Source organism: Macaca nemestrina, chromosome 20 (assembly GCF_043159975.1).
Source record: "Macaca nemestrina isolate mMacNem1 chromosome 20, mMacNem.hap1, whole genome shotgun sequence".
Taxonomy (NCBI): domain Eukaryota; kingdom Metazoa; phylum Chordata; class Mammalia; order Primates; family Cercopithecidae; genus Macaca; species Macaca nemestrina.
Window position 1 is genome coordinate 5,819,661 of NC_092144.1, and position 23,963 is coordinate 5,843,623.

At 61.3% G+C, this 23,963-nt stretch overlaps 1 protein-coding gene and 1 pseudogene across 2 annotated transcripts in view; both read right to left on the reverse strand.

Annotated features, from left to right (window-relative positions):
• Positions 1-2,792: 2,792 nt before the first annotated feature.
• On the reverse strand, positions 2,793-4,804 carry LOC112427201 (uncharacterized; annotated as a pseudogene).
• The window catches only part of LOC105484742 (MLLT1 super elongation complex subunit), a 75,904-nt gene continuing 54,733 nt past the window's right edge, over positions 2,793-23,963 (reverse strand). Inside the window, exons 5-12 of one of the 2 annotated variants that reach the window (XM_011746653.2) lie at positions 19,351-19,476; positions 14,614-15,171; positions 10,411-10,498; positions 8,870-8,978; positions 6,348-6,447; positions 6,131-6,202; positions 5,758-5,829; positions 2,793-5,589 (exon numbers count right to left, since the gene is read on the reverse strand). In XM_011746653.2, the coding sequence (XP_011744955.1) occupies positions 5,461-5,589; positions 5,758-5,829; positions 6,131-6,202; positions 6,348-6,447; positions 8,870-8,978; positions 10,411-10,498; positions 14,614-15,171; positions 19,351-19,476 (1,254 nt within the window). In that variant the 3' untranslated portion in view covers positions 2,793-5,460. The remainder of the gene's footprint in view (positions 5,590-5,757; positions 5,830-6,130; positions 6,203-6,347; positions 6,448-8,869; positions 8,979-10,410; positions 10,499-14,613; positions 15,172-19,350; positions 19,477-23,963) is intronic. The other variant, XM_011746663.2, reaches the window with a different exon arrangement.

The window sequence follows — 23,963 nt, forward strand, 5'->3', positions numbered from 1 at the left end:
GCCGGTCTCGAACTCCCGACCTCAGGTGATCCACCCACCTCGGCCTCCCAAAGTGCTGGGATTACAGGCGTGAGCCACTGCATCCGGCCGCACTACCAGATATTAATTAGGTCACACAGTGGCAGACATGCAAAGGTGAGTACTGTGCATATGAGGGAAGCCAGGGAGAGACACAAACGTATGCAGGAATTGAAAAATACAACCAAAGATGGCATCTCAAATAAGTTAAGGAAAGACAGGTTATTCAATAAATGGGGTGGATCGCTTTGCATAGCTATTGGGGAAATAGAGTTGGGGCCCTCCCTCATGGCTAAATAAATTCCAGATGCAACAAATTGAAATGTGAGAAAGAAAGAGGGAAGGGAGGCAGGAAAAGGGGGAAGAATTGAATTCTTAGGAGAAATCAAGGGAGAACCTAAAAGAAAAACATCCTAAACAATAACAGCCCAAAAGCCATTTCAAGGAAAACTTGATAACTTGATAATGGATCACTTGAGGTTAGGAGTTCGAGACCAGCCTGGGTGAGAGTGAGACTCCATCTCAAAAAATAGTAATAATAAGTAAATAAATAAAAAAGAAAAAGAACGAGGCACGGTGGCTCACGCCTGTAATCCCAACACTTGGGAGGCCGAGGTGGGTGGATCATGAGGTCAGGAGTTCAAGACCAGCTGACCAAGATGGTGAAACCCCGTCTCTACCCAAAATACAAAAATTACCTGGACAAGGTGGCAGGCGCCTGTAATCCCAGCTACTCGGGAGGCTGAGGCAGGAGAATGGATTGAACCTGGGAGGCGGAAGTTGTGGTCAGCTGAGCTCGCATCGCTACACTCCAGCCTGGGTGACAATGCGAGACTCCGTCTCAAAAAAATAAAAATAAATAAAAAAGAATCCTGGGCGAGTCGGCTTGCTGAGGCTGTTTCTTTTTCTGTAGACAGGGATGAAGCAGTGCCTGCCTCATGGAGTGCTTATGAAGAGTCCATGAGAGAACTCTTAGGGATTTTTTTTTTTGAGTTGGAGTTTCGCTCTTGTTGCCCAGGCTGGAGTGCAGTGGTGAGATCTTGGCTCACTGCAAGCTCTGCTTCCCAGGTTCAAGCGATTTTTCTGCCTCAGCCTCCCGAGCAGCTGGGATTACAGGCGCCCGCCACCATGCCCAGCTAATTTTTTGTATTTTTAGTAGAGACAGGCTTCACCATGTTGGTCAGCCTGGTCTCAAACTCCTGACTTCAGGTGATCCACCTGCCTCAGCCTCCCAAAGTGCTGGGATTAGAGGTGTGAGCCACCTCTAGCCTTTTTTTTTTTTTTTTTTGAGACAGGTTCTCTCCTGTCACCCAGGCTGGAGTGCAGTGGTGCAATCTTGGCTCACTGCAACCTCTGCCTCCCAGGTTCAAGCAATTCTTGTGATTCAGCCTCCCAAGTAGCTGGGACTACAGGTATGCACCACTACGTCAGGCTAACTTTTGTAATTTTAGTAGAGACAGGGTTTCGCCATGTTGCCCAGGCTGGTCTTGGACTCCTGGACTCAAATGATCCACCCGCCTCTGCCTCCCAAAGTGCTGGGATTATAGGTATGAGCCACCATGCCTGGCCAGAAAGCCCTACCACATCTTTACACATCCGTAGTCCTTCCACTGCATCTTGGAGCGTCTGGGAACCCTGAAGGAACCACCATAGACCCTCTTTCACTCCATATTCCTACTTTAGGAGCTCAGACCCAAAACCATACCCCAAAGGCTCAAAAGAACCTTTCTCTGGTAAGGCACAGGACAAGGAAAGCCACACTCTGATGCTGGGAATGGATTTTTTGGTTCCAGAGTAGAAAGGAGAAGACATGCTCCAGAGTCACCAGCGCTAAGCTGAGCCCAGCTGAGTCCCCAGCTGCTGCCTGCTGACAAAGGTGATCTCAGTCAGTGGCTGCCGCAGTGACTCTGCAATGTGGGCCGCTCAGGAATGGAACTCCTGCTCCTCTGGGTGGAGCTGGAGCTGGAGCACAGAGGACAGATCTGCTCAAATGGGGCCAGTGACAGCTTTGTCTCCTGGAGGTTCACTGAGCTCTGCCATACTGAGGCCAGAGAAAAACCCACCATAGGGAAACTGGGAGATGGCACGCTGGCTCCTGGGAAAAAATGTCTGCCTACCTTTTTCTTTCATCCATCCATCCATCCATCCATCCATCCATCCATCCATCCACCCACCCATCCATCCTTCTTTCCTTCCATCCACCCATTGATCCATCCATCCATTCCTTTCATCCATCCTTCTTTCCATCCATCCACCCATCTGCCGTTCCTTCCTTCCCTCCCTCCTTCCTTTCTTCCCTCCTTCCTTTCCTCTCTCCTTCTTTCCTTCCTTTCTTTTCTCCTTCCTTCCTTCCTTCCATCCACCCATCAATCCATCCATCCTTCCATCCTTTCTTCCACCCACCCACCCATCCGTTCATCCATGGTCTACCCAACCAATCATCCACTCATCCATCAAACCATCCGTCCATTCACCCATACACCTTATGAAACCAAGTTTTCTTCTCAACCCAAACCTTGCTGCCTGCTTCCAAGTAGAGAGCACAGCATCAGAAGCAGGATGCGAGCCAAATTCTCTGCCCTCTTGAATTGCTGGTGGCGTCGCCTCCAGCCTTGTTCACACTCCCCGCCCCCACCAGGCTTAGTCCCAACCCTCCTTCCCCTTCTTGGTCACTGATCTAGGAGCACCGGGACAGGCAGTCGGGGCAGGGGGCCCCAGGCTACCTCGCACGCCTGACCACTGACTCGACACAAGGAACGCGGCAGATGCATGGGTCTGCTTTCCCATCTGACTTTATTTCACTTTTTTTTTCTATAAAACTCCTCCATAATTTCACAATTTAACAAAAGTTTAAAATCCAGGAAAGAAACAATCCTGTAACTCGTTACAAACACGATTCTCCTTTTTCCTTTTATCCAGGAGTTGGTCTCGGGCCGATGAGTGTCCTAGTTCCTAGTGAGACACATTCTTTGTAAAAACCCTTATGGGCAAGAAAGGTATTCGATACCATTTGCTTTCCGGCGTCGGTTTACATTTTTGTTCAGGAGAGAGCAAAACACAGAGATTTGCACTGGGGGCAGGCGGCTTAACACGAAACACGTGGCAATCACAAAGTGCCGGGCCCCTTCCTATGGAAGTGTCCCCAGAGCCCTCGTGGGCCCAGCTGCCGGGCAGCTGGGGTGGGGTGGGAGAGCAGCTGGGGATGCTGCTTTTGGAGCCCATGCTGCCCGGCACGTCCATCGGGTGGTCACGGAGCCAGCCCTGGGCCCAGAGCAGCTCTGGAGGACAACGTGAGGCCTTCCGGCCAGAGGAGGTAACTGAGAACTGGGTTGGTGCTTCCGGAGGCCTTGGAAACCGCAGGAAGGGCCAGACGCCACCACTGAGAGCAGGCGGGGGAGCCTGGCCCTCCTCTGGCTGAGCGGAAGGCTGCTCGAGTCGCTGTGTGGATCCTGGGGGGGACTCTCGTGAAGGAGAAAGGCCAGCATCCTGGGCTGAGATTCCTGTCCGTGACCCCCGGCGGCCTCTGTGCATAGAGCACCCAGCAGCACAGGCCCCCGGTCAGCCCCCCTCAGGCCAGTTCCTTCAGTCCAATGTCTTAGTTTCCAGAGAAGAAAGGAAGTGCCCCACGGTGGAGTATTGTTGGCCGACCTGGGAAGGGGAGAGGGGGCACAGGGGCCTGCCCTCTTCCTGATACCTGAAGGCAGTGGGGCCGGGAGAGAAACAGAGCAGGTGGCGAGGAGTCCCGGAGGCTTCCTCGGAAGGTTCTCGGGCCTTTCCCCGAGGGTTCTGGGGAGTTTCCCCAGGACAGCTGGCACTGGGGGCAGCCTTGGAGGCAGGGGTCCTCACCAAGGAGTGTTCAGGTCTGCTGACAGAATCAGAGCAGGGACAAGATTGGGGACCTCAGAGAGGGACAGATGGAGCCCCCCAAGTCTGAGCTCATAGGCTGGGGAGGAGGAGACATCTAGGTGGGTTCGAGAGGGCGCGAGTCCACCTCCAGGCCCTCAGCCCTCTTTTCCTCCTAACTTGGTCAGGGCACAAGGACTTGAAAGGACTTGAAAGTCAGGGGCTTGGGAGGACTGGAGGCGCCTCGAGTCAAGGTCTGGGAAACGGAGGCTAACCAGGTAGGCCTCCAGCCCCTGGGACCCTCAGCCAAGGTGGGCTGGCTCCACAGGAGCGTCCTGGTCCTGGAAGAGTGGGCCGGGAAGGAGGACCGGCTTGGCCCGTGGAGAATCTCAGGCATACCAGGAGTGGGGCTGCAGGCACGGCACCAGCATGAATTGTGGCGGTGGAGGCCGGGGCGGGCCGGGCCACGACCAGAGAGAAAGGCAGCCTGGGAGGGCCAGCCCGGCCAACCCAGTGGGCCTGCCGACGGCCGAGCCCACGCTCAAGGGGCTGACCGGAGTCCAATGCGCCTCAGAAAACTCCATAAACTATCCCGTCTTATTTGGCAAAAGCTCATTTTTTTTTTTTCAAAGTTTGAAGACTTGATGAATGAAAGAGAGGAAGAGGAGCCTATGGGAGGAGGCCGAGCCCCGGGGCGGCCGATGCGAGTCTGTCCCCGGAGACTGTTGGCGCTAGTCTGAGTAGAGCCCGAGAGCGGAGTGGGGGCTCCCCGGCGCCCTGAGGACTCACTGCCCTTTGTAGTGTTGGCTGGCCCCCCGGGAGCCCCAGCAGGAGGCGGCGGCATCCTTGGAACGGCAAAGGGAGAATTCCTCCATGCGCCTGGAGAGGGCCGGCTGCCGTGCCTGGCTCGGCCTCCAGCCCCACAACACCACCGCGGACACATCTTAACCTACAAGCCCCACCGTACGCACCCCCCACCCACCCCACGTGCACTGCTGCCACAGAAACGCACATGGACACTGCTCTTAACCAGACAGTGCACACACATATATAATAGAGAGAACTATACAGCACGGACCCCAGCGCAGCGTGAGCCGGGGAGGAGCCGGCGCTAGGTCTACACGGAGGACGACGCAGACACACAGGCAGGGCCTTCTGAGGCCCAGGGTGGGCAGAGGGTGTGTTCTGAACCATTCAGGAGGCTGGAGACGCTCCCCAGCCTTCGGTCCGCTGCTCAGAAAGGCTGGGGCAGCCACGCCCTGCCGCACAGCCCGCCGAGGAGTGGGGCCTGGTCCCAAGGCTGGGCGAGGGGCCCCCGGCCCTGTCTTTGCCCAGAGCTGCCTTCAACACCAGCCGCTCTCTGAGGGGAGCCCTGAGGGGCGGCTCGCGGGTGGCCCAGCCTGGCCCCAGGGCTCCTGGCGATGGAGCAGGGAGAGTGGGCAGGGAGCCGCCGAGGAAAGTGCAGCGGGCCGTGCGGGCGAGGACAGGGCTGTCGCTAAGGCAGTGCTGCGGGCAGGCGAGACGGGAGAGGAGGGCAGGCGGGGCCCGGCTGCAGCCTCCCAGGACCCCGGTGGTGGGGGCCCGGCACGCGGCCCAGGGTCATGTGGCCACGGCCTCCAGATAGCTCTGCAGTTTGCGCACGGTGGTCTCGTCCAGGGAGAAGAGGTCGAAGTCGAAGGTGGTGTTGGTGACGTTGAAGTGGCCGGTCTCCTCGATCAGATTCACAATCTGTAAGGTGGTGGCAGGTGGCTTCAGGGGCAGGAGGCCAAGGGTGGGGTTGCCCTGTTCCCCAAGAAAGGTATGGGGCTGCTGGGACAGCACTAGGGACCCCTGCAGCCCACACTCCTCACGGGCACCCAGACCTCAGCCAGGCAGGACCCTCGCGGGGGGCGATACCTGCTGCAGCACGTTGCGCTCCCGCAGCGCCATCAGCCTCCGGTGTAGCTCCACCAGCTCGTCCGTGTAGGCCTGGAGAGCGGGGTGGGTCTCAGCAGCGTGTGGGGGGCCCTGGGCCCTTCCTGCTCCCATGCCCAGCCCCACCCATGACCCAGTCCCAGTCCATCCCAGCACAGGACAGAGGTAGCCACATTCACCCCAAGGAAGGCCCAAGGCTGCAGGGGCAGTCCCTTAGCTCCAAGGCCTTGCCGGGAGGGGAGGAAGGACTGTCTCTGCTCCCGCCAAGGAACAGTCTGACTGTGGGGTGTTCAGGGGTTCTGGGGTCCTCCACTGGCTGCAACTCCCACCACCCGCCCCTCCTGAGCACCCCCACCTTGTCGTAGGTGCCCTTCTTGAGGATCTTCTCGGGCTTGCTGCAGGACTCAGGGCTCCTCCGGCCTGACACCTGCAGGGAAGCCAGGTCTCCACTGAGCTGCGGCCCACACCAGCCCCAGCCCCGAAGGCCCCGCAAACCCTCCTAGGACAGCCAGGCCCAGGGCTAAGCCCGGCCTCCTGTGCACCCCCTGCCTGCCTGTGGGCCCCGGGCTCACCTTGCTGTTGGGCGGGGGTGGCTTCTGGGGGGGTGGGGGCTCGCGGCTGGGCAGGGAGGAGTCAGCGCTGTTGTCACTCTCGCTGTCGCTGAAGCTCAACCTGAACCGACACACGGGCGCATCAGGCCCCTGACGCCCCCACCATCCCCAACCCACCCCCAGGCTCAAGCCCCTGTCCCCGCACAGAGTCGGCACCTGAGCCCACACACCCCCGACAGCTCCATTCAGCTCTGCGCAGGAACCTCAACTTAAAAAAAAAATACTGTGTGTGTGGCCACCAAAAGGAAAGAACCCCAAGAAAACTAGGCCACCCAGAGGCCCTTTGGGGGCTCCCCGAGCCGGCCCGGGATACCCGGGGCACAAAGTCCCCCAGCCAGATGGGGCTTGCTGGGCTGTGGTCCTCTGACTTGGTTCTGTGGCTTTAACAAGGGGAGGAGGAGCTGCCTGCTGAAAAACCCCGGGCTTCTCCCAGCACTGCCCTGGGGCTTCCATGGCCGCCTGCCCCTCTGATGCTCCTGCGGCTGCCTGACCAGCTGATGCTCCCACGGCCGCCTGCCCCTCTGATGCTCCCGCGGCCGCCCGCCCCTCTGATGCTCCCGAGGCTGCCTGACCCTGGTGTGCTCTGGACGGCAGGCCTCCATCAGCTACATCGGCCCCCTGACCCTAGAGGGTGTGGTCCTAAACACAAGTATCTGGTGGTGGGGAGAGGCCCAAGCTCTCAACCTCCCCCACCCTCGGGAGCTCTGCCTCAGTTTCGCCATCTGTGAAAGGAGGCCGCCATGACCACACACACAGCCTGGGCCCATTTTTCTCTCACTGTGCGTGCCTGGGGTCCCGCTCTGCCAGGGATATTTTGGGCTTGATCCAGCGAGAGGGGCCCCTGACAACTATCACTTCATAACACGTTTAGAACACAGCAAACCCCAGGCCTCCCGGCGAACAAGGTGAAAGAAGCGCCTCGAGCACACTGGACTCCCTGCTGGGCAGCACAGCCATTGCCCCCGTTCCTGGCCTGCTCCTGCCCCGGCGCAGGCTCCGTCCATCTCTTAAACTTGCCCCTCAGTGGCCTCAGGCTGGGGCCACTCTCTGCAGCTGCCTCCCGACTCTGGCGGCTCCAGGTCTGGCTCACGTTGCCCAGGCGACGCCCCTGCCTGCGCTCCCGCCGGCCTCTGCCACGCATCCCACAGGTGACTGGGATGACGGCTGGGAACCGCTGCAGACTGGGCTTCCCAGGCAGCAGACCAGGGTGTGCGGAAGCTCCGATGGTGCGGCCTGTGCGCTCCCTGCCCCAACAACGCGGGGACAAGGCCGGCAAGCCCTCACCCAGGGCCCACACAAACACACAAACATTCCAGGAGGAATCAAAAGACACCTCGCGTGAGGCTCGGTCCCTGTGCCGTGCCTGCTGGCCCCTTTAGAACCAGACCCTATGTCAGCCTCTCTGCGCTCACGGCTCTTGGCGTAAGCAGAATCCACCCTGAATGTCACTGAACGAGGCGGGAGCCTCCAGGTCCTGTCCTGGGGACGCCACAGCCCTCCTCGTGTCTAGAGGCTAAGTCCCTGTCAGAGTCGTGGGCCTGGACCTCCCACCAGCAGCTCCCCTGCAGTGAGCCACTGCTCCTGCTCTGTCTGCAGTGGGCGGGAATCCCGCCATGTGCCTCTGGCTGCACATGGAGGACCAACCAGGCCCTGCCGCCCAGCCTGCAGGAAGGTGGCTTCAGTGAACAACAGACAGCTGCAGGCGCCTGTGAGGCTCCCATGCACCTTGCTGGGTGCAGGCTGGTAACCAGCCCTGTCTTCAGTAGAAGCCACTGGAGCCTGAAGGCCTCAGCCTCACAGGAGGAGGGACTGACTGCCGGCTCTGCTACAGCTTTGGAAAAGCCTGGGCCCCTGCCCACTGAAACCTGTGTGCCCGGGGCCAATGCCCGCATGTTCTCTGCTGTCGCTGGGCTGGAGGCCGAGCGCGTGGAGCTCTCCCAGGTGGGGTCACACCAAGGGTCCTGCATATCCCAAGGAGGCGCTCGGCACCCCTGTGCCTCTCGGGGAAAAGGCCACAGGCAGCCAAAGCTGTTCCCACACTGGGTGTCGGCTGTCCCAGGACGGGGCTCCCCATGGATCCTCACCAGTGTAAGGAAGGTGGGAAAGGACTGGGAGTCTCCTGGCCCGAGAGCAGAGCAACAGGCCTGCTCCCTCCCCCCACCTCCAGCCAGGGCTCCCTCCTGCACCCCTCCCTGCCGGACAGCCTACACCTGCCAGCGACCACGAGGAGGGACAACACCCAAAGCCCCAGATGGGGGCAGCCCTTGAGGCCCTCAGCCTCAGGGACCAGGAGAGGACACACAGCCCCAGACCCACCCCAAGGCCCAGGCTGGACTGAGGCCACCTGGGGACGGATCCTCGCTTTGGCCCTCCCAGGGGACCCTCCAGTCCCAACCCCACCTCCAGCCTCACAATCACTGCAGACCCAGCCAGAGGCGCCCCGGGTGGCCGCCTCCGCCCACTGGCTCCCGCCGGGCAGTCACCTGGAGTCCCTCCCCGGGTTGGTCTTGCCGGCAGCCTCCTCGCCTGACGAAGAGTCATCCTCGTCGGACTCCTCAGACTGCAGGTCCTCCACCATGGAGCGCAGGGGTCCTGGGGAGGCGGGGCGGGGAGGGAGGGGAGACAAGGGCAGGGCTCCGCTGAGCCTCCAGGGTCCCTCGCGCACGAGGCCACACAGAGCTTCTTGACACTGGTGACCCCCAAATGCACACGCCAGCCCACCTGGGGGTCCCTGTGACCATCTCCAAGAACTGCCCCCACACCGGCAGCCACCCCCTTCCCCAAGAACCCCCTGGCTCCCCCATCCCTCCCTACCTTCCTGGCCCTGCTCGCAGGCCTCAGGGGCCTGGCCGGCAGTGGGCGCGCAGGGCCCCTCCATTGCTGCAGCCGGAGGAGAACCCCTCCTCTGCTCAGGGCACAGAGATCAGAAGCTCTGCCGAGAGCCCAGGGAGGGCGACGGAGCCACAGCCCGGCTTGGAAGCTGGGCCTGGGGCCACAGATTTCTCTGCCTGCGCCCTACGCCGGCCTGCCCACCCCCTCGGTAATCCCCTCTGCTGCTCCCAGTCCACCGTCCTCCCCTTTCTCCAGAGGCACACGGTTCCAGTCCCCTACAGACGGCATCTTGGTTTATATTCCTGTTACCAAGGCAACAGAGGGACACAAAGCCCTCAATTACCTTAGTCACATGATCCCGCTTCAGTAGGTCCCCCTCCCTTCCCGGCAGATAAGAACACTTGGAGCGAGTGTGGGCTTCAAGGTCCCCATCCCCCAGCCCCCTCGGCAACTGCACGGCTGAATTCCAGGCCAGACTCCCTCCACAACCCGGTACACTCCTCTCCCTCAGCCCCCCGGCAAAGGATTCCAGGCCAAGGGGGAAGGAGGCTCCTGTTCCAATACAGGAGTGGAAACGCTTCTGGCCTGGGAGTGGGTGCTGGGGTCTGGGCTGGGGCTCGGGACTCAGGGCAGCTCTCCCGCTGTGTCCTGCAGGCTGCCTGGTCTCCACGGCCCTCCCCACTCTGAGGCAGGCTGGAGCAGGCCTATGTCCTTTCACCAAAAAGCCTTCCCTACTCAGGGTGGCCTGCCTGGAGAGGGAGAGGACACGCCAAACACTCCGGCAGCTGGAGACCCCGGCCGTCCACAGGCAGCCAGCGCCTCGGTGACCCTGGGGAGCGGGTGGGATGGGCCGAGGAGGTTATGCCGTCTGTCCATGGTCCCCAGCAGCACAGGGAGGGTTCTGGCCATGGGCAGGGCCCTCACCAGAAGCCCCTCACCAGCCTGGCTCCAGGCACAGGGTGCATGCCAACAGCCACCACAAGGAGCAATGCCCCAGGCCTGGCTGTAGATCCGGTTACCTGTTCCTGCTTTGCTTTTAAATATAGACTCTCCCAAGCCACCAAAACTCTCCATGTACAGATCTGCGCGGCCCAGCCTGCGCAGGCAGCGGACACTGAGGAATGCGCATGCAGCCTGAGCTCCAGGCCCTGCCCGGCCCCATCCGTACCCCCTGGCTGCTCTCCGTACACACCTTGGCTGTGGTTCTGAGATGGCTCGAAGTCCGAGTCTGAGCTGGAGTCTGAGCTGGAGCTGGAGTTGGACGGGCTGGACTGGGCAGACTTCACCCAATGGCGGGGCAGGAAGGGAGGAGAGAGGGAGAGCTGTCACCTTTTAGCAGAGACAAAGGAGGCCCCTCTGGCAGTGGCTATGCTGAGTGGGTCTCCCCCAGACACCCCCAGGGTCTCAAGGGTACCCAGGTGTGCCACTGAGAACGCACTAGGGAGCCAGCGCCCAGGCCATGTGATGCCTACAGCCTCCCACGCCAGCCCTAGGACACCCCTGGATTCTTCCCACTGAGCGGTGTCTGGGTTTCCCGTAGCGCCAGGAGATCTTGCGGACCACGTGGGCTCTCCTGTCTACCCAGGCAGGTGCACAGGGGACTGGAAGGGAGGCTGGGGCAGGGGCCTGAAGTCCCACAGGTGGGTGGGCCTTGCCTTCGTCCAAGAAGGCAGGCATTGACTGGTGTCGCAAAAAGGTCTGGAACAGGAAAGCTGGGTGTGGACACTTCTTGTTCTGACCCAGCGCTGTCCTGGGGCTCAAGGGTGGCAGAGAGCTCCGTCTCCCCACCTATGTGCTGATCCTACCACCAGCTGCCCGAGACACTGAGGAGTGTGTGTGCACAAGGGACAGAAGCCATGGGCAAGCCTGGCCAGACCTGCCTCCTCCTCCCGCAGCCATCCTTCCAGGCTCAGCCACCAGGGGGCAGTAAAAGCCACAACAAGGACACAAGGGGTGCGATGCCAGGGCAGAGGGTGGCAGTGCGGGGCAGGCGGTTATGGGGCGGAGGTTCAGCTCCTGGGTGGACAGGAGTCAGGCACTGCAGACACCTGCACGGGGAGGGGCCCACTGTTCCAGGCCCACATTTCTGCCAATGGGCTCATCCCAAGGGGTGTGCCAGAGGACGCAGCGGGCCCAGGGCAGCCCCCTCACCTTGGGGGCCCATCTGGTGGAACTAGGTGGCTTGAGCCCCTCAGACCAGTCCTCTCCAGGGTCCTCCCTCCATCAAGAGGACGCAGCTGGTCTGCTGGGTTCTGGCAGGGGCCGCTGCAGCCGCCAGCCATGCAAGGGAAGCCGCGAAAGGAGTGCTGAGGTGCTGAGCCGGTGGGACTCAGGACCTTGAGTGCCTGGGGGCCCCCGGCCCCTCCCCTAGCATGTGGATGAGGGGCCCCACGAAGGCCCAAGGCCTCCCCATGCAGCAGGTCCAGACTCACCCTTGCCTGAGAGGGAAAAGCACTCTCTTCCCAAGGGTTTACTGCAGCCCACCCCAGCCCCCTCCTGCCCCTCAAACCAGCCCCTGCCAGCACCCCTCCCCACCAGCACAAGCCCGCTGTGGTGCCCATCAGTCACTGCCCACTCAGGCCACCTGAGTCCCGAACACATACCCCAGAGCGTCCAGGACCCCTGGCTGGGCCTTCCTGGAGCTGTGTGATGCACAGCCTAGACTTCTGTTCTTGGGGGCCAGGGGTGAGTAAGAGGCGACTGAGAGATGGCCTGTTGAACCCCAGCCTTCTGACCAGCAGGCCTTGCTACTCAGACCAACGCCGTCCCATTTTTCCCAGTGCCTCAGTTTTCCCAGCACTGCCAGCTGCCTACACATGGACCAAGGCTAGTCCTCTCTTCACCTCCGGATGGAACCCCTGGGGCAGAGGGGTGGGCACCAACCTGGAGGAAGGTGGACTGGGGAAGTATCCAAGGTCCCGGTCCCATATCCCACGCACTTTCTCACTAAGGGTGGGGCGGGCGGCACAGTTCAGGCAACCAAAGGAGGCTGTGCAAGGTCAGCAGGGATGGAAGCGGGGAGGGTCCAGAGCCCCGAGAGGCCTCCTAAGCCTGCCTGGGCCAGGAGTCCTGGCGCCATGCCGGACAGAGGAAAGCCAGTCGGCAACACGTGCCCCCTTTCCTTCCACCCAAATCCAAGGGGCAGCGAGGAAAATAATCCAGAAATGGTCTCAGCCAGAAGAGGCCTGAGGTGGTGTGGTCAGAAGGGCCACCGGAGCACGCCCAGGGCTTAGAGGGAGGGCGGAGCAGACGGGGTCCACAACTGGCCTGAGGGTAGGCGGTACCGACTGACTCCAGATCCCCAAGGGCCAGGGAGACCCCAAGGCAGCAGCTAGAGGACGTGGGAGCTCAGCCTGGGGACTCGGCCCAAAGAGCTGCCCTACGAGGGTGGGCGTGGGCCGGACCCCAGCTGGTGCAGACTCCTCCGATGGCCGGTTCTGGTAGCACAGCCACACACAGCTTCCAGGAGGGGCGGCCCAAGACCGCCAAGGGGAAGCCGGGGGGCCAGGGGTCTGGAAGGCCGATGTGCTTCTTCACCACAGCAGCCTGGGCTTCGGCGAAGCCCCCGGGGGAGAGGCTGTCAGGGACTCTGTGCTGCTGGGGCCTGGGCCTCACTCCCGCACAGACCTCGGGGCGCGAAGCCGCATTGCTCAGAAGCCTCTCAGCGCGCGGCACGCTCTTCTTCAGCCAGGAGGAAGTCCCAAAGCCTCCGCCGGCAACTCCAGCCTCAAGGCCACCCAGCCACTCTGAGCAGCAGTGTCCTAGGTGGCAGGAAGCTCCCCACAAAATATTCTAGCTGTTTGACAACACTGGTGGCGGGAGCCAGGAGCCAAGTCACTCACTGCTGGGGGCCAGGCTGGGTGGGCAGAGAGGAGTGGAGTGGGCCATGGAGCCACCTTGCCGCTGCCCAGCATGCTGCACACCCAGCCCCAGGAGCCAGAACGCCTCGGCTGGAGATGCCTGGCCTGGAACTGCACGTCACCCAGTACCTATCCCTGACCCTGGGGTAGAAGAGAGGGGACAAGCACCTGCCCAGGGCTGTGGTTGCTGCCCAGGCAGAGAAGGGGGCAGGCTTGGTGCCCAGCAGGCACCACCAGGCCCTCCCACAGCTGAGAGGGCTACTGAGACGGCCCGGGACTTCCGGGAGGCGGCACCGGCCCCCCCACCACCTCAGGGTCACAGCAGATGGTGCTGTCTTCAGCCAGGGCCAAGCCATGGGGAACACCGGGCACTCAGCCTTGCCTGCCCATGTGTGTCTATGAGGCAGGATGCACTGTCACCCAGAGGCTGGGCCATCACGACCAGGCAGCCCCGACACCTCCATGAGGGCCCTGGAGGCAATCAGCGCTGCCCACATAACCCCCTCTGGCTTTGTGGCTGGGACCTGCGTTCAAAGCCCCAGCAGCTTTTCAAAGCCTCAGCAACCCTGAGGCAAAGCTTCCCCTTGAGGGCAAGCCAAACCCACAAAAGGCCCCTGAGGGCTGGGGCTGGCAATAGAGGTGAGAGGCCCAACCCTCATCTATCCATTCATTCATTTTCACCTGGCCCAGTGTCCGTTGTCTGAATGCCAAGTGCCAGATAACAGCGCTGGAAGACACCACTGCCATCCCAGGCCCCAAACAGGGTCTGGCCACAAGACCATGAGGTGATTACCGGCTCTTGTGGCTCAAGTCATGTCTGATGCAGTCCTCTGAGAATGTCCGGACGCAGTGCTGTGGGACAAGCCCGCAGCCTCTCATGGTGAGAAGGCCGGTCCCTGAGAGGGGTCCTCGTTCCAAGCTCAGACACCGGTGGGGACAGATGTGAGCATCTCCAAGTCACAGCTGTATGTGATGGGTGTGGGCGGGAGGGATGCTCTTGACCCCACCAGCCACCTAAGAAGGGAGCCGGGCACGGCCCAATGGCTCCTCATGGCTAGGGGCTGTCTGAAGTCCTCATCATTAACCCTCCAGACAAGGGTGAGTCTCCCAGATGCCCTATTAGCAGAGGGAGCACGCTCCAGGCTGGGCTGACCGCACCATGGTCAGAGCAATCGTGAGACATGCTTGCCCACTGGCACCAGAGCGGCCAAGACCTGGGCCCGTGCAGGGGGCTGCTGGAGGAGGCGAACTCAGGACCTTGGGACCATGCCATCATGCTTTACCAGAACCACCCACAAACGCCACCTAGGAGGCAAGGAGGGACTCCTCATGAGGCAGACTTTTATCACCTGACAGACGGGGAAACCGAGGCCTAGTGACGTGTGGAGGCCCCAGGTTACAAGGAGCCAGCGGGAGGAGCGGCTGGTGAGACCTGAGGTCCGGGCTCAGATCCCACCTCCTTCCACTGTTCCAGAAGGGAGGCGGGTCCCACCACACTGCCCGCACCTCGCTGCCCTGCCCCAGCGCTCACTCACCTCAGATTTGAAGGAGGCCTCGTCCTCTGAGTTGGACTCCTCCACCTCCAGGGCCTTTTTGGCCTCCCGTGGCTCACTCTCGGCCTTCACCTTCTCCCCTCTGGCGCTGCTCTTGTCCTTGGCCGGCTTCTTGTCCGAGAAGGAGGAAGAGGTGCGGGGCGAGGTGCCTGGAGCACTCCGGGACCCCTTCGAGCTGCTCTTCTTCGGCTTCTTGGCGCTGGGCTTTGGCGAGTCGGCGGTGGCCGGCCGCTTGCTGGAAGCCCGGGGCGGGGGTGGGGGCGGGGGCGGGGGCCCACCCTTGGGGGACGTGCTCTCCAGCTTGGTCTCTTTCAGGGCCATCTTGGGCTCCTTGAAGGCAGCCTTGGGCGGGGGCGCCTTCTCCTCCTTGGGCAGCCGGCCCTCGCCCAGCTTCCTCGAGGTGTCCTTGGAGCTCTTGGCCTGCTCCCGCTCCAGCTCCTTGGAGGAGCTCTTGCTCTCGGAGTCTTTGCGGGGCCGCTCCCGGTGCTCCTTGGTCACCTTGTGCGGCTTGGAGGCCTTGCTGCTCTCCTTGTTGGCGTCCTGCAAGGCCCAGAGCAGGGAGGGCAAGGGGAGAGACAAGGTCACATGGCACTGCGGGGCGCCCTGCTCCACCACCCCTGACCCCTACAAAGCATAATCCACCTGATTCAGCCTCAGCTAGAGAAACTCTTCCATAAAGCAAAAAGGTAAGGCAGCAGGTGAGAGTTTTAAATGGAGTTCTCCCTCTAAACTACTAGGAAGTGTCAGCTGGTCCCCGGCGGCGGCAGGCTAAGCTTCCCCTCTGAATTGAACTGACATTCCCTGAGGGATTCAAGAAGAGCACAGGGTGAGTCAGGCAGAGCACGGCCACTTCGCCCGCGCCCGCCGCGCTAACACCTCACAGCTGGGCCCGGGAAAGTCAGAGGCTCTGCTGGCACTGCGGGGTGCTGGCGGGCACTGGAGGCAGCCCTGCCCCTCATCCCAGCCTCCGTCTCCAGCATTCACGCTACGTGCGGGAAGCTCAGTGCTTCCTGCTCGGTCACTCAAGGCCTTCCGTTCTGAGCCCCGCCGGCCCCTCTCTCCAGGACTCCACTCCCCTAGGGTCCAGCCGGCTCAGGCCTGGCTTCGGGGCGCCACCTGTTGAGTGCCCACTGAGTCCCAGGTACCGCACAGAGCAAACAGCTCCTGGGCTTCTCAGAAGGGAAACCGCCTGGGTCGCCTTCCTAAAATACTGAGGACATTCCTAGGTCTCCGCCTCAGAAACCCAGGGGTTTAGGGTGGAGCCGGACTCGGGGGCTGATCGCATTGAGGACAGACGTAAGATGATGGCAGAGAGCAGCAGGACGCAGGCCCAGGGGTGAGCTCAGCTCTGACCTGACACTGCAGGACTCAGCAGAAAAGCCCAGCCATCTGTGTCTGCTTCCCTGAGGAAGAGCAAGCTACCACCTCAACCCAGCACGCAGCGTGGGGGCTGCCAGCACCACGGCTGGGGCGGCACAGCCCGCGCCTGGCCTGGGCGCTGCTGCTTGTATGCTGTATGTTTCTGCCCTACACCCCGTCCCACAGGCACGCTGCCAACACTCCCGCGGCGGGAGCCACGCCTTCACCTTCCCTACGGAGACCCTGTGTCACCCCACGCACCCCGGGGCACTGAGCAGGCTTCTCTGCCGTCAGCCACCTGGGACTCCACCCTTGCTAGGAAAGGAGCAGCGGCCAGCAGGTGCACGGCGGCCCCAGAGCCTGTCCAGACGATCACGCACCTGGCCTCCCGGCACAGAAGCCAGCAGCAGCCAGACCCTGAAGGCCCTGGGGAGGGGCTCTGGGAGCAGTGAGAGTACCAGGGAGGACGGGGGGTCACGCTTCACAGCTCCCCCAAAGACATGCGGGAGGGGCAGGCTGGGCAGAGGCCCCTCAAAACCACCTGAGTGTCCAGGGACAGACTCCTCCCTGCAAAGAACCACAGGGCAGGCAGAGCAGCTGGCCATCTTCTTGCAAAGCCACAGCCCACGCTGAGTGTCAAAGGCTCAGGAACAGTACCAGTGGCTGTGAGGCCTCGGCCTGGCTCTTCCACTCGGGGCGGTGGGAGTGTCCCCAGAATCCCCCCAGCTGGCCTGGGCCATGCAGGGCTATCGGGGGGGTGTCCTCTTGGAAGCTGGGCTGTGGAATGGGGCTGTGCTCCACAGCAGGCTACTCCCCAGGGAGGGAGGTGTGAGACACTGAATGCCACATGCCACCTGGCCTCTTCAAACAGGGGACACACGCCCAGCTGGGCCGCAGGAGTTCAGCCGGGGTCACAGCCACCAAGGGCAGAATGAGAGCAAACTCCAAAGGCACACCAGAGGCCCCTAACACAGTTCCCACTGTGCGCCCCTGGCCTGGGGTCAGCCGAGCCGCCACTGCCACCAGGGCCTGCCCGGCTAGGAGGAGCCTTCCCACCCAGGCACACAGGCACCCGACACCACAGGTTCTGAAAATAGGCACTAAATTTTTTTTTTTTTTTTTTTTTGAGATGGAGTCTCCCTCTGTCACCCAGGCTAGAGTGCAGTGGTGCGAGCTCGGCTCACTGCAAGCTCCGCCTTCCGGGTTCACGCCATTCTCCTGCCTCAGCCTCCCGAGTAGCTGGGATTACAGGCACCCGCCACCACGCCTGGCTAATTGTTTGGATTTTTTAGTAGAGACGGGGTTTTGCCGTGTTAGCCAGGATGGTCTCCATCTCCTGACCTCGTGATTCGAATTAGGCACTAAATTTTCAGCATAACATGAGCACTCTCCAGGGTAAGAAGCCATGAAAATCACGTTCGCAAGGTTTTCTGTGAACCTCCACAGGAAGCAGCAACCAGGCCAAGTACCTGACATCACATGGGTGACACCCAGCTCCCTGCAGCTGATGCCAGGCAAGGCCATGAGAGGGTCCTGCCCCCTCTACGAGGCTGTGGTTCCTGCCTGCCACGCCACTCTTGAGTGAGGGCTGTGAAGCAGGGACAAACCCCAGGACTGAGTCCCCCAAAGCTGCCACAGCTGCACTCACCAGCAGTCCCCCAGCCTGGGGATTCTGATGGGCAAGGCCCCAAAAGGCCCACCTATCCCATCTCTCTGGGCTCAGGGAGCCCTGCTGAGGCCCCTCTGCTCGGAGCGCATGGCCTGGCCACTCACTCCCCAGGCAGAGCCAGTGACCAACGGAGGGCGCTTAGCCGGGGAAGAGGCCGGTTCATAGGCCTGTGCCGTCCAGGGCTCCACGGTGGGGTTGGCGGCTCATTCACCAGGCTAGGGTTTGGGGCAGAGGGGCTTTCTTAAAACGCCCTCAGCAGACAAGTGCCTTGGCAGGACCCTGTGCTGCCCGATTCTTCCCCACAGATGCCGCCTACATCTCTCCACCCGGTGGCTGGAGAAGTCTCCAGGGACAGAGAGGGTGGAGCCGGAGGACCCTGCCCACAGGCCTCCTGAGCCTAGTGGATCAACTCACCAGCTGGGAGCTCCAAGGGTCTCAAAGACACTCCGGCAAGAGAAACCACGAGCAGCCCCAGCCCCGCCAGCCCCAGGGAGGGCACCTCTCCAACCGGGACGGCCTTTCTACACAGGGCTTTAGGTGGCTTGAAGTGACCCGTGCAGAAGAAATCCTGTTGTGGTGGCTGAGAGGGACGCTGCCAAGATCCCCAGCAAGAGCTTTCCTTCGTTGAGCCTCCACAAGGCTCAGGCAGAGACAGGCCAGGAGGCCGAGCGCGGAGACCCCAGGGTTCCGTTTCCTACTCAGACACTCTGGCAAGTCTGACGATTTCTAAGACCTGCTGGCCTTGGGGAAAGAGCCAGAAAGACCTGCCTGGGTGCTGCAGTTCTTCTCCCGTGCGGCTGACGGTGAGTCTGTGAGGCAGCTGGAGAGCCCTGCCTGTCCCACCTGGGATGGCCGGGTCCACACGCAGGGCCCGGCAGACAAGTGAGGCAAGGAGAACGGAGAGGACCAGTGGAGAGACGTGTGGGTGGCGGGCACCAGGGAGCTGCCCCGAGGGCCCGTGCAGCTCGGCCTCCAGGAACGGCTGCGCTGAGTGGGCGGCTATGGAGGACTGGGGCGTGCTCAGGGGTTAAAGGAACACTGTGATGCCATCCAAGGGCTTTCTAGCTTGTCTTTTGAACTGCCGCTCAGGGACGGTTTAGAGAGAGAGGCCTCAGAAAGGCCGAGTGCCACCCACCTGACCGACTGGGATGAGATGAGACCATAAAAAGTTTCTTCCACACTGGAATTCAGCTGGCGCCCACCTGGCTTCCCCTGCCCTTCCCCCACGAACCTCTGCGGTGAGCCATAGCCCGAGATGCAAAGCCTGGCATAGCCAAGGGCAGGAGTAGCCCCAGCTGCCCTCAGGAGGGTTGAGGAGGTGGGCAGCTGCAGCCTAGACAGATACTCTACCCAGCGGCCGCCCCAGCAGCCGTCAGCGAAGCTCTCAGGGCTTCAGGCCGAGCAGTCCTGGGACCCTGCCATCACTTGGCAGAACAGGAGAGGACCAGGCAGGGTCTCTGGCCTCAAGATGAACAGGACAAAGAGCCCACGATCACGGGCTTATTCCTGAAATCCTAGGGAAGCGGCAGTGCGCAGCGAGGGGTGTGCAGAGAGCTCAAAGAGGAAGACGCCAAGGGAGCGAGTTCAGGTACGGAAGGCCCAGCCCAGTGGAGGGAGGGCGCCGGGAGGGGCCAGACCTACCACAGCTGGGCCCGGCGCTCCCATGCGACTGGGCCTTCCGCCTCACTAACCTTGGAGCCGTGGGATGGTTTGGTCTTCTTGGGGTCAGAGAAGGCAGAGAGTGGAATTGTGGGTAACATGGGGTAGTCGGGACTGGGCCTGGACACCGTGTCTGCTCCTTCGGGCATTACCATCACCTAGTGACAGAGAAGAGACAGTCATTATCGATGGGCAGGGGGCAGGGGCCACGCGGGCCGGGCTGAAGGTGGTGGGGCTTCCCTCTGCAGGAGGGAGAAGGGAGAGCCTCAGCGCTTTCCCGAAAGAGTCCCAGGCGCTTCCCCGCTGGGGACTGGGTGCTGAGCACACAGATGAAGCAGGCATGGGTGGGGAGCGAAGAAAAGCCCAGGGTCCCAGGATGGCTGGGCCCAGATGGGGCCACGCGGCCTTCCGGGAACAGCGGACCGGAGGGCTGGCCCAAGAAGACTTGCGGAGCACACTGAGAATCATGAGAAGGCAGCGTGGCCAAAGCCTGACCTGCATGCTAAGGTTTAGGGGGAACAGCTAAGAAGTGTGAGAGGCCAGCCAGACGCCCGCAACAGGCAGGGAGCAACTTCCCGGGGTGCACACGGGTGCAACTCCAGTGGGTCCCACATGCCCAGGGGAATGAGCCGTCCTTGGTGTGCGGTGACTGCAGCTGACCCGAACAGGGCAAGAGCACCCAGGCTGAGGCTGAGACCAAGGCAGACGACCTGTGCCTACCAAGGGGGCTCTCTGCAAAGCAGGCCCGAATGAGCCAGCGAGCCCGCAGCACGGGGCACCTGCTCCTGTGCTCCGTCAGAGGCTACGGATGACGAAAGTTCTGGGGTCCTTCCAGGAGGGCTCCCAGGAAACACCTGCTGTGCAGGGGGAAGCTCAGAGCAAGGTCTTGAAATACCAACACTGCAAGTTTAGGAACACCACCACCACAGAGAAAAGCCTCCCAGATGGCCGCAAGAGAGAACAAAAGGTGAAAACACACTTCAAAAAAAAAAGTATTGAAGTTGGTAGAAGAAGCACCGCTAACAGCCTTGAGCACCTGCAGTTCCCAGCCAGCCAAGCCTTTCATCTGAAGATGCTGACGTCATGCGGCCATGGGGACACAGGCTGAAAAGAGGGCCCCCAGGGTCCCCACTCAGAGCTGCTTCTCAGAGCCTGTCTGACCGTGATAGCTCAGCACCGACAGCACGTGTGCCCCAGCCGTCCCTGAAAACATGCCACGGGAGGCCCTCTGCGCTCTGGGGCACGCACACCTCACAGGCTCACGGAGGAGCCACAGAAGGCCGCCATGCACAGACGGGCTTGCCAGGAGGCTGAGCCCCATTCCCGCTCAGGCCCAATCCTTTGACTCTCATGGTAATCTACCTTCTTTCCCCTCAAAACAATGCCCTAGACTGACTGTTTCAGGATCACGCAGTGTCTCGCTCTAGCACAGACCCTTGAGAAAAAGGAACTGGGAACTGAACGCACAGATGACTCCCACCTCCTACAAGGCACTGCCAGGAGGACCAGGCTCCCCAACGGAAACAAGGACCCTCAGCCACGGGGGCAGAGATAAGACATGGTCCTAAGGGGCACAAGGCTGGACCGGCGGAAAGTCCTACCCGCTCTCCCTTGAATTACCGATCTCCAAGTGACCCCAGCAAGAGGAGCAGAGAAAGCAGCGCTCGCTGACACAGAAAGCAGCCCCTCCTCCCGGGTCTCCCAGCACCGACAGCTCCGCGGCGGGGGCTGTGGTCACCTGCTGCTAGACGGCCACTGCCTGGTCCTGGGCAGCCCCAAGAGGAGCCCCCACCACTGAGACCTCTGGCTGCTGCTAAGGCTGCGAGCCCCACTCAGCCATCAGCCCAGGGCAAGCCCCGGAGGCCTGGAAAGTTCCTGCCCAGCCAGCCAGCTCCCCGGGCAGCCCACCCTCAGAGGGCAGAGCGCCCAGCGCCTGGGGCAGAGACCCCCCACGGCGCCTGCTGCAGCCTCCGTGCCTCTCTGTGGAGCCAGCGCTCCCTCCTCCTGACAGGCCCTTCCTCCCAACCTCGCCCCACGCCTCCTCCCCACCCCTGGCTTTTATGTGTTGAGGCGATGGCCTCAGAGCCTTCATCGCTGCGGAGGAAAGGAAGCCGCCTCCCACAGGGAGCGAGGTCCTGGCTGCAGCCCAGAGAGGCCCAGGGAACGCCACTTCCCAAAGCCACGCCGCCACGGAACCTCCGGGGACGCCCAAAAACCCTACTGCAAACGCGGTGAAAACACCTGGCCATGAAAGAAGGTGGAAAAGCGGAGCCAGGAGGGCGCTGGGACCCAGCCCCCACACCCTCGGGCCACCCAGCACTCAGCCACGCCGTCCACAGAGACCCACGCTGTCCACATAGATCCACGCCATCCACACAGACCCACGCCGGCACCACCCTCCCCAGATCAGAACCACAAGCGGGGCTCTACGAGGATAGCAGCAGGATGCACTCAAGCTTCTACATGGACAGACGCCTCCTTCCTCTTAGGAAAACGACCGCCACCAAGGATCTGACTGTGCTCCAGGAGGAGGAAGGGGGACTCCCCAGCCCAACACCCACAGCCATGGTGCCCCCAATTCACCCAGGAGGCGACCCACTCCACCCGCATACTCAACACGTCACATGTGCCACATACACACCCATAACACATTCACACACTCCCAACACACGTCACACCATATATGCGTGACACACCACACCCACGTCCCACAAGTGACATGACATACATGCCATGCACACACCATACATGACACATCAGACAGCATATGTACACACCACACAACACACATATATACATGCCACACACCACATGCCCCACGTGTGACACCACACCACTCACCCCATACATGCTACACGTGCCACACACTGTACACGACACACCCCACACATGTACAACCACACCCCACACGTGCATGCCACACCCCACACATGTACTACACCCCACACATGCACAACCCCACCCCACACATGTACAACCCCACCCCACACGTACAACCACACCCCACACATGTACATACCACACCCCACACATGTACAACCACACCCCACACATGTACATACCACACCCCACACATGTACATACCACACCCCACACATGTACATACCACACCCCACACATGTGCAACCACACCCCACACATGTGCATACCACACCCCACACATGTGCATACCACACCCCACATGTACATACCACACCCATGTGCATACCACACCCCACACATGTGCATACCACACCCCACATGTACATACCACACCCCACACATGTGCATACCACACCCCACACATGTGCATACCACACCCCACATGTACATACCACACCCCACACATGTGCATACCACACCCCACACATGTACATACCACACCCCACACATGTACAACCCCACCCCACATGTACATACCACACCCCACACATGTGCATACCACACCCCACACATGTGCATACCACACCCCACATGTACATACCATACCCCACACATGTACATATCACACCCCACACATGTACATACCACACCCCACACATGTGCATACCACACCCCACACATGTGCATACCACACCCCACATGTATATACCATACCCCACACATGTACCACACCCCACACATGTACAACCACACCCCACACATGTATACCCCCACCTCACATGTATGTACCACACCCCACACATGTACAACCACACTCCACACATGTGCATACCACACCCCACACATGTGCAACCACACCCCACACATGTACAAGCCCATCCCACACATGTGCAACCACACCCCACACGTGCATACCACACCCATGTACAACCACACCCCACACATGTACATATCACACCCCACACATGTACAACCACACCCCACATGTACACACAACACATACCCCACACCACACACAGCACTCACACCACACACAACACACGTACATACCACAAACACCACACATACATACACATGACACACCACACACCGCACACGACACACAACACGCCACCCCAGCCCACTCCATCACAGGCTCAGGCCGGCACCCAGGCAAAGGGTCTGTGGCCTTGGGCCCTGAAGGTGGCATTGCTGTCCTGTGACCAAGCCTCAGCCTGCACATCCCTCCCTCCATGCACCCCCCTCCATAACCGCCACCAGCACCTGTGCCCACCCTGTTGCCAAGAGCCCTCGTGGGGAGCTCTGCCCCCACATAGGGTCCGGAGGGCTCAACTCCAGCCACCGCATGGGGGTCCCGGCCACATGACTCCTGGAGAGCCCTGGCCCCAGAGCTGGCACTGTCGTCTGGCCTCCCGAAGTCAGAGGTGATGGCGATGCGCACGGCGGGGGCCCTGTGCGGAGGCCCTGCCCGGCTAGTTACAAGCCAGCTCCAGGCCCAGCCACGCGGTCAGACCGGCCTCGCGCCCATCCCTTCCCGGCACTTCCTGCAGGAGGGTGTTAATTACCCGCGGCTACCCAGAAGCACAGGGTGACCAGCAACGAGTCACCTGCAGCAACCACGCCCCGGCACAGGTTGCGGAGCTCCCAGGTCCCCTCCAGTTCTGTCGGGCGCTGCCGTGTGACCTGTGCCTCGGGTCTCGGCCCCCAGCACCAACACCTCTGGCTGGGCACAGGAGGCCGCAGCGGAGCGGCCTCAGCGGGGCGGCCCCTCGGCGGGCAGGGG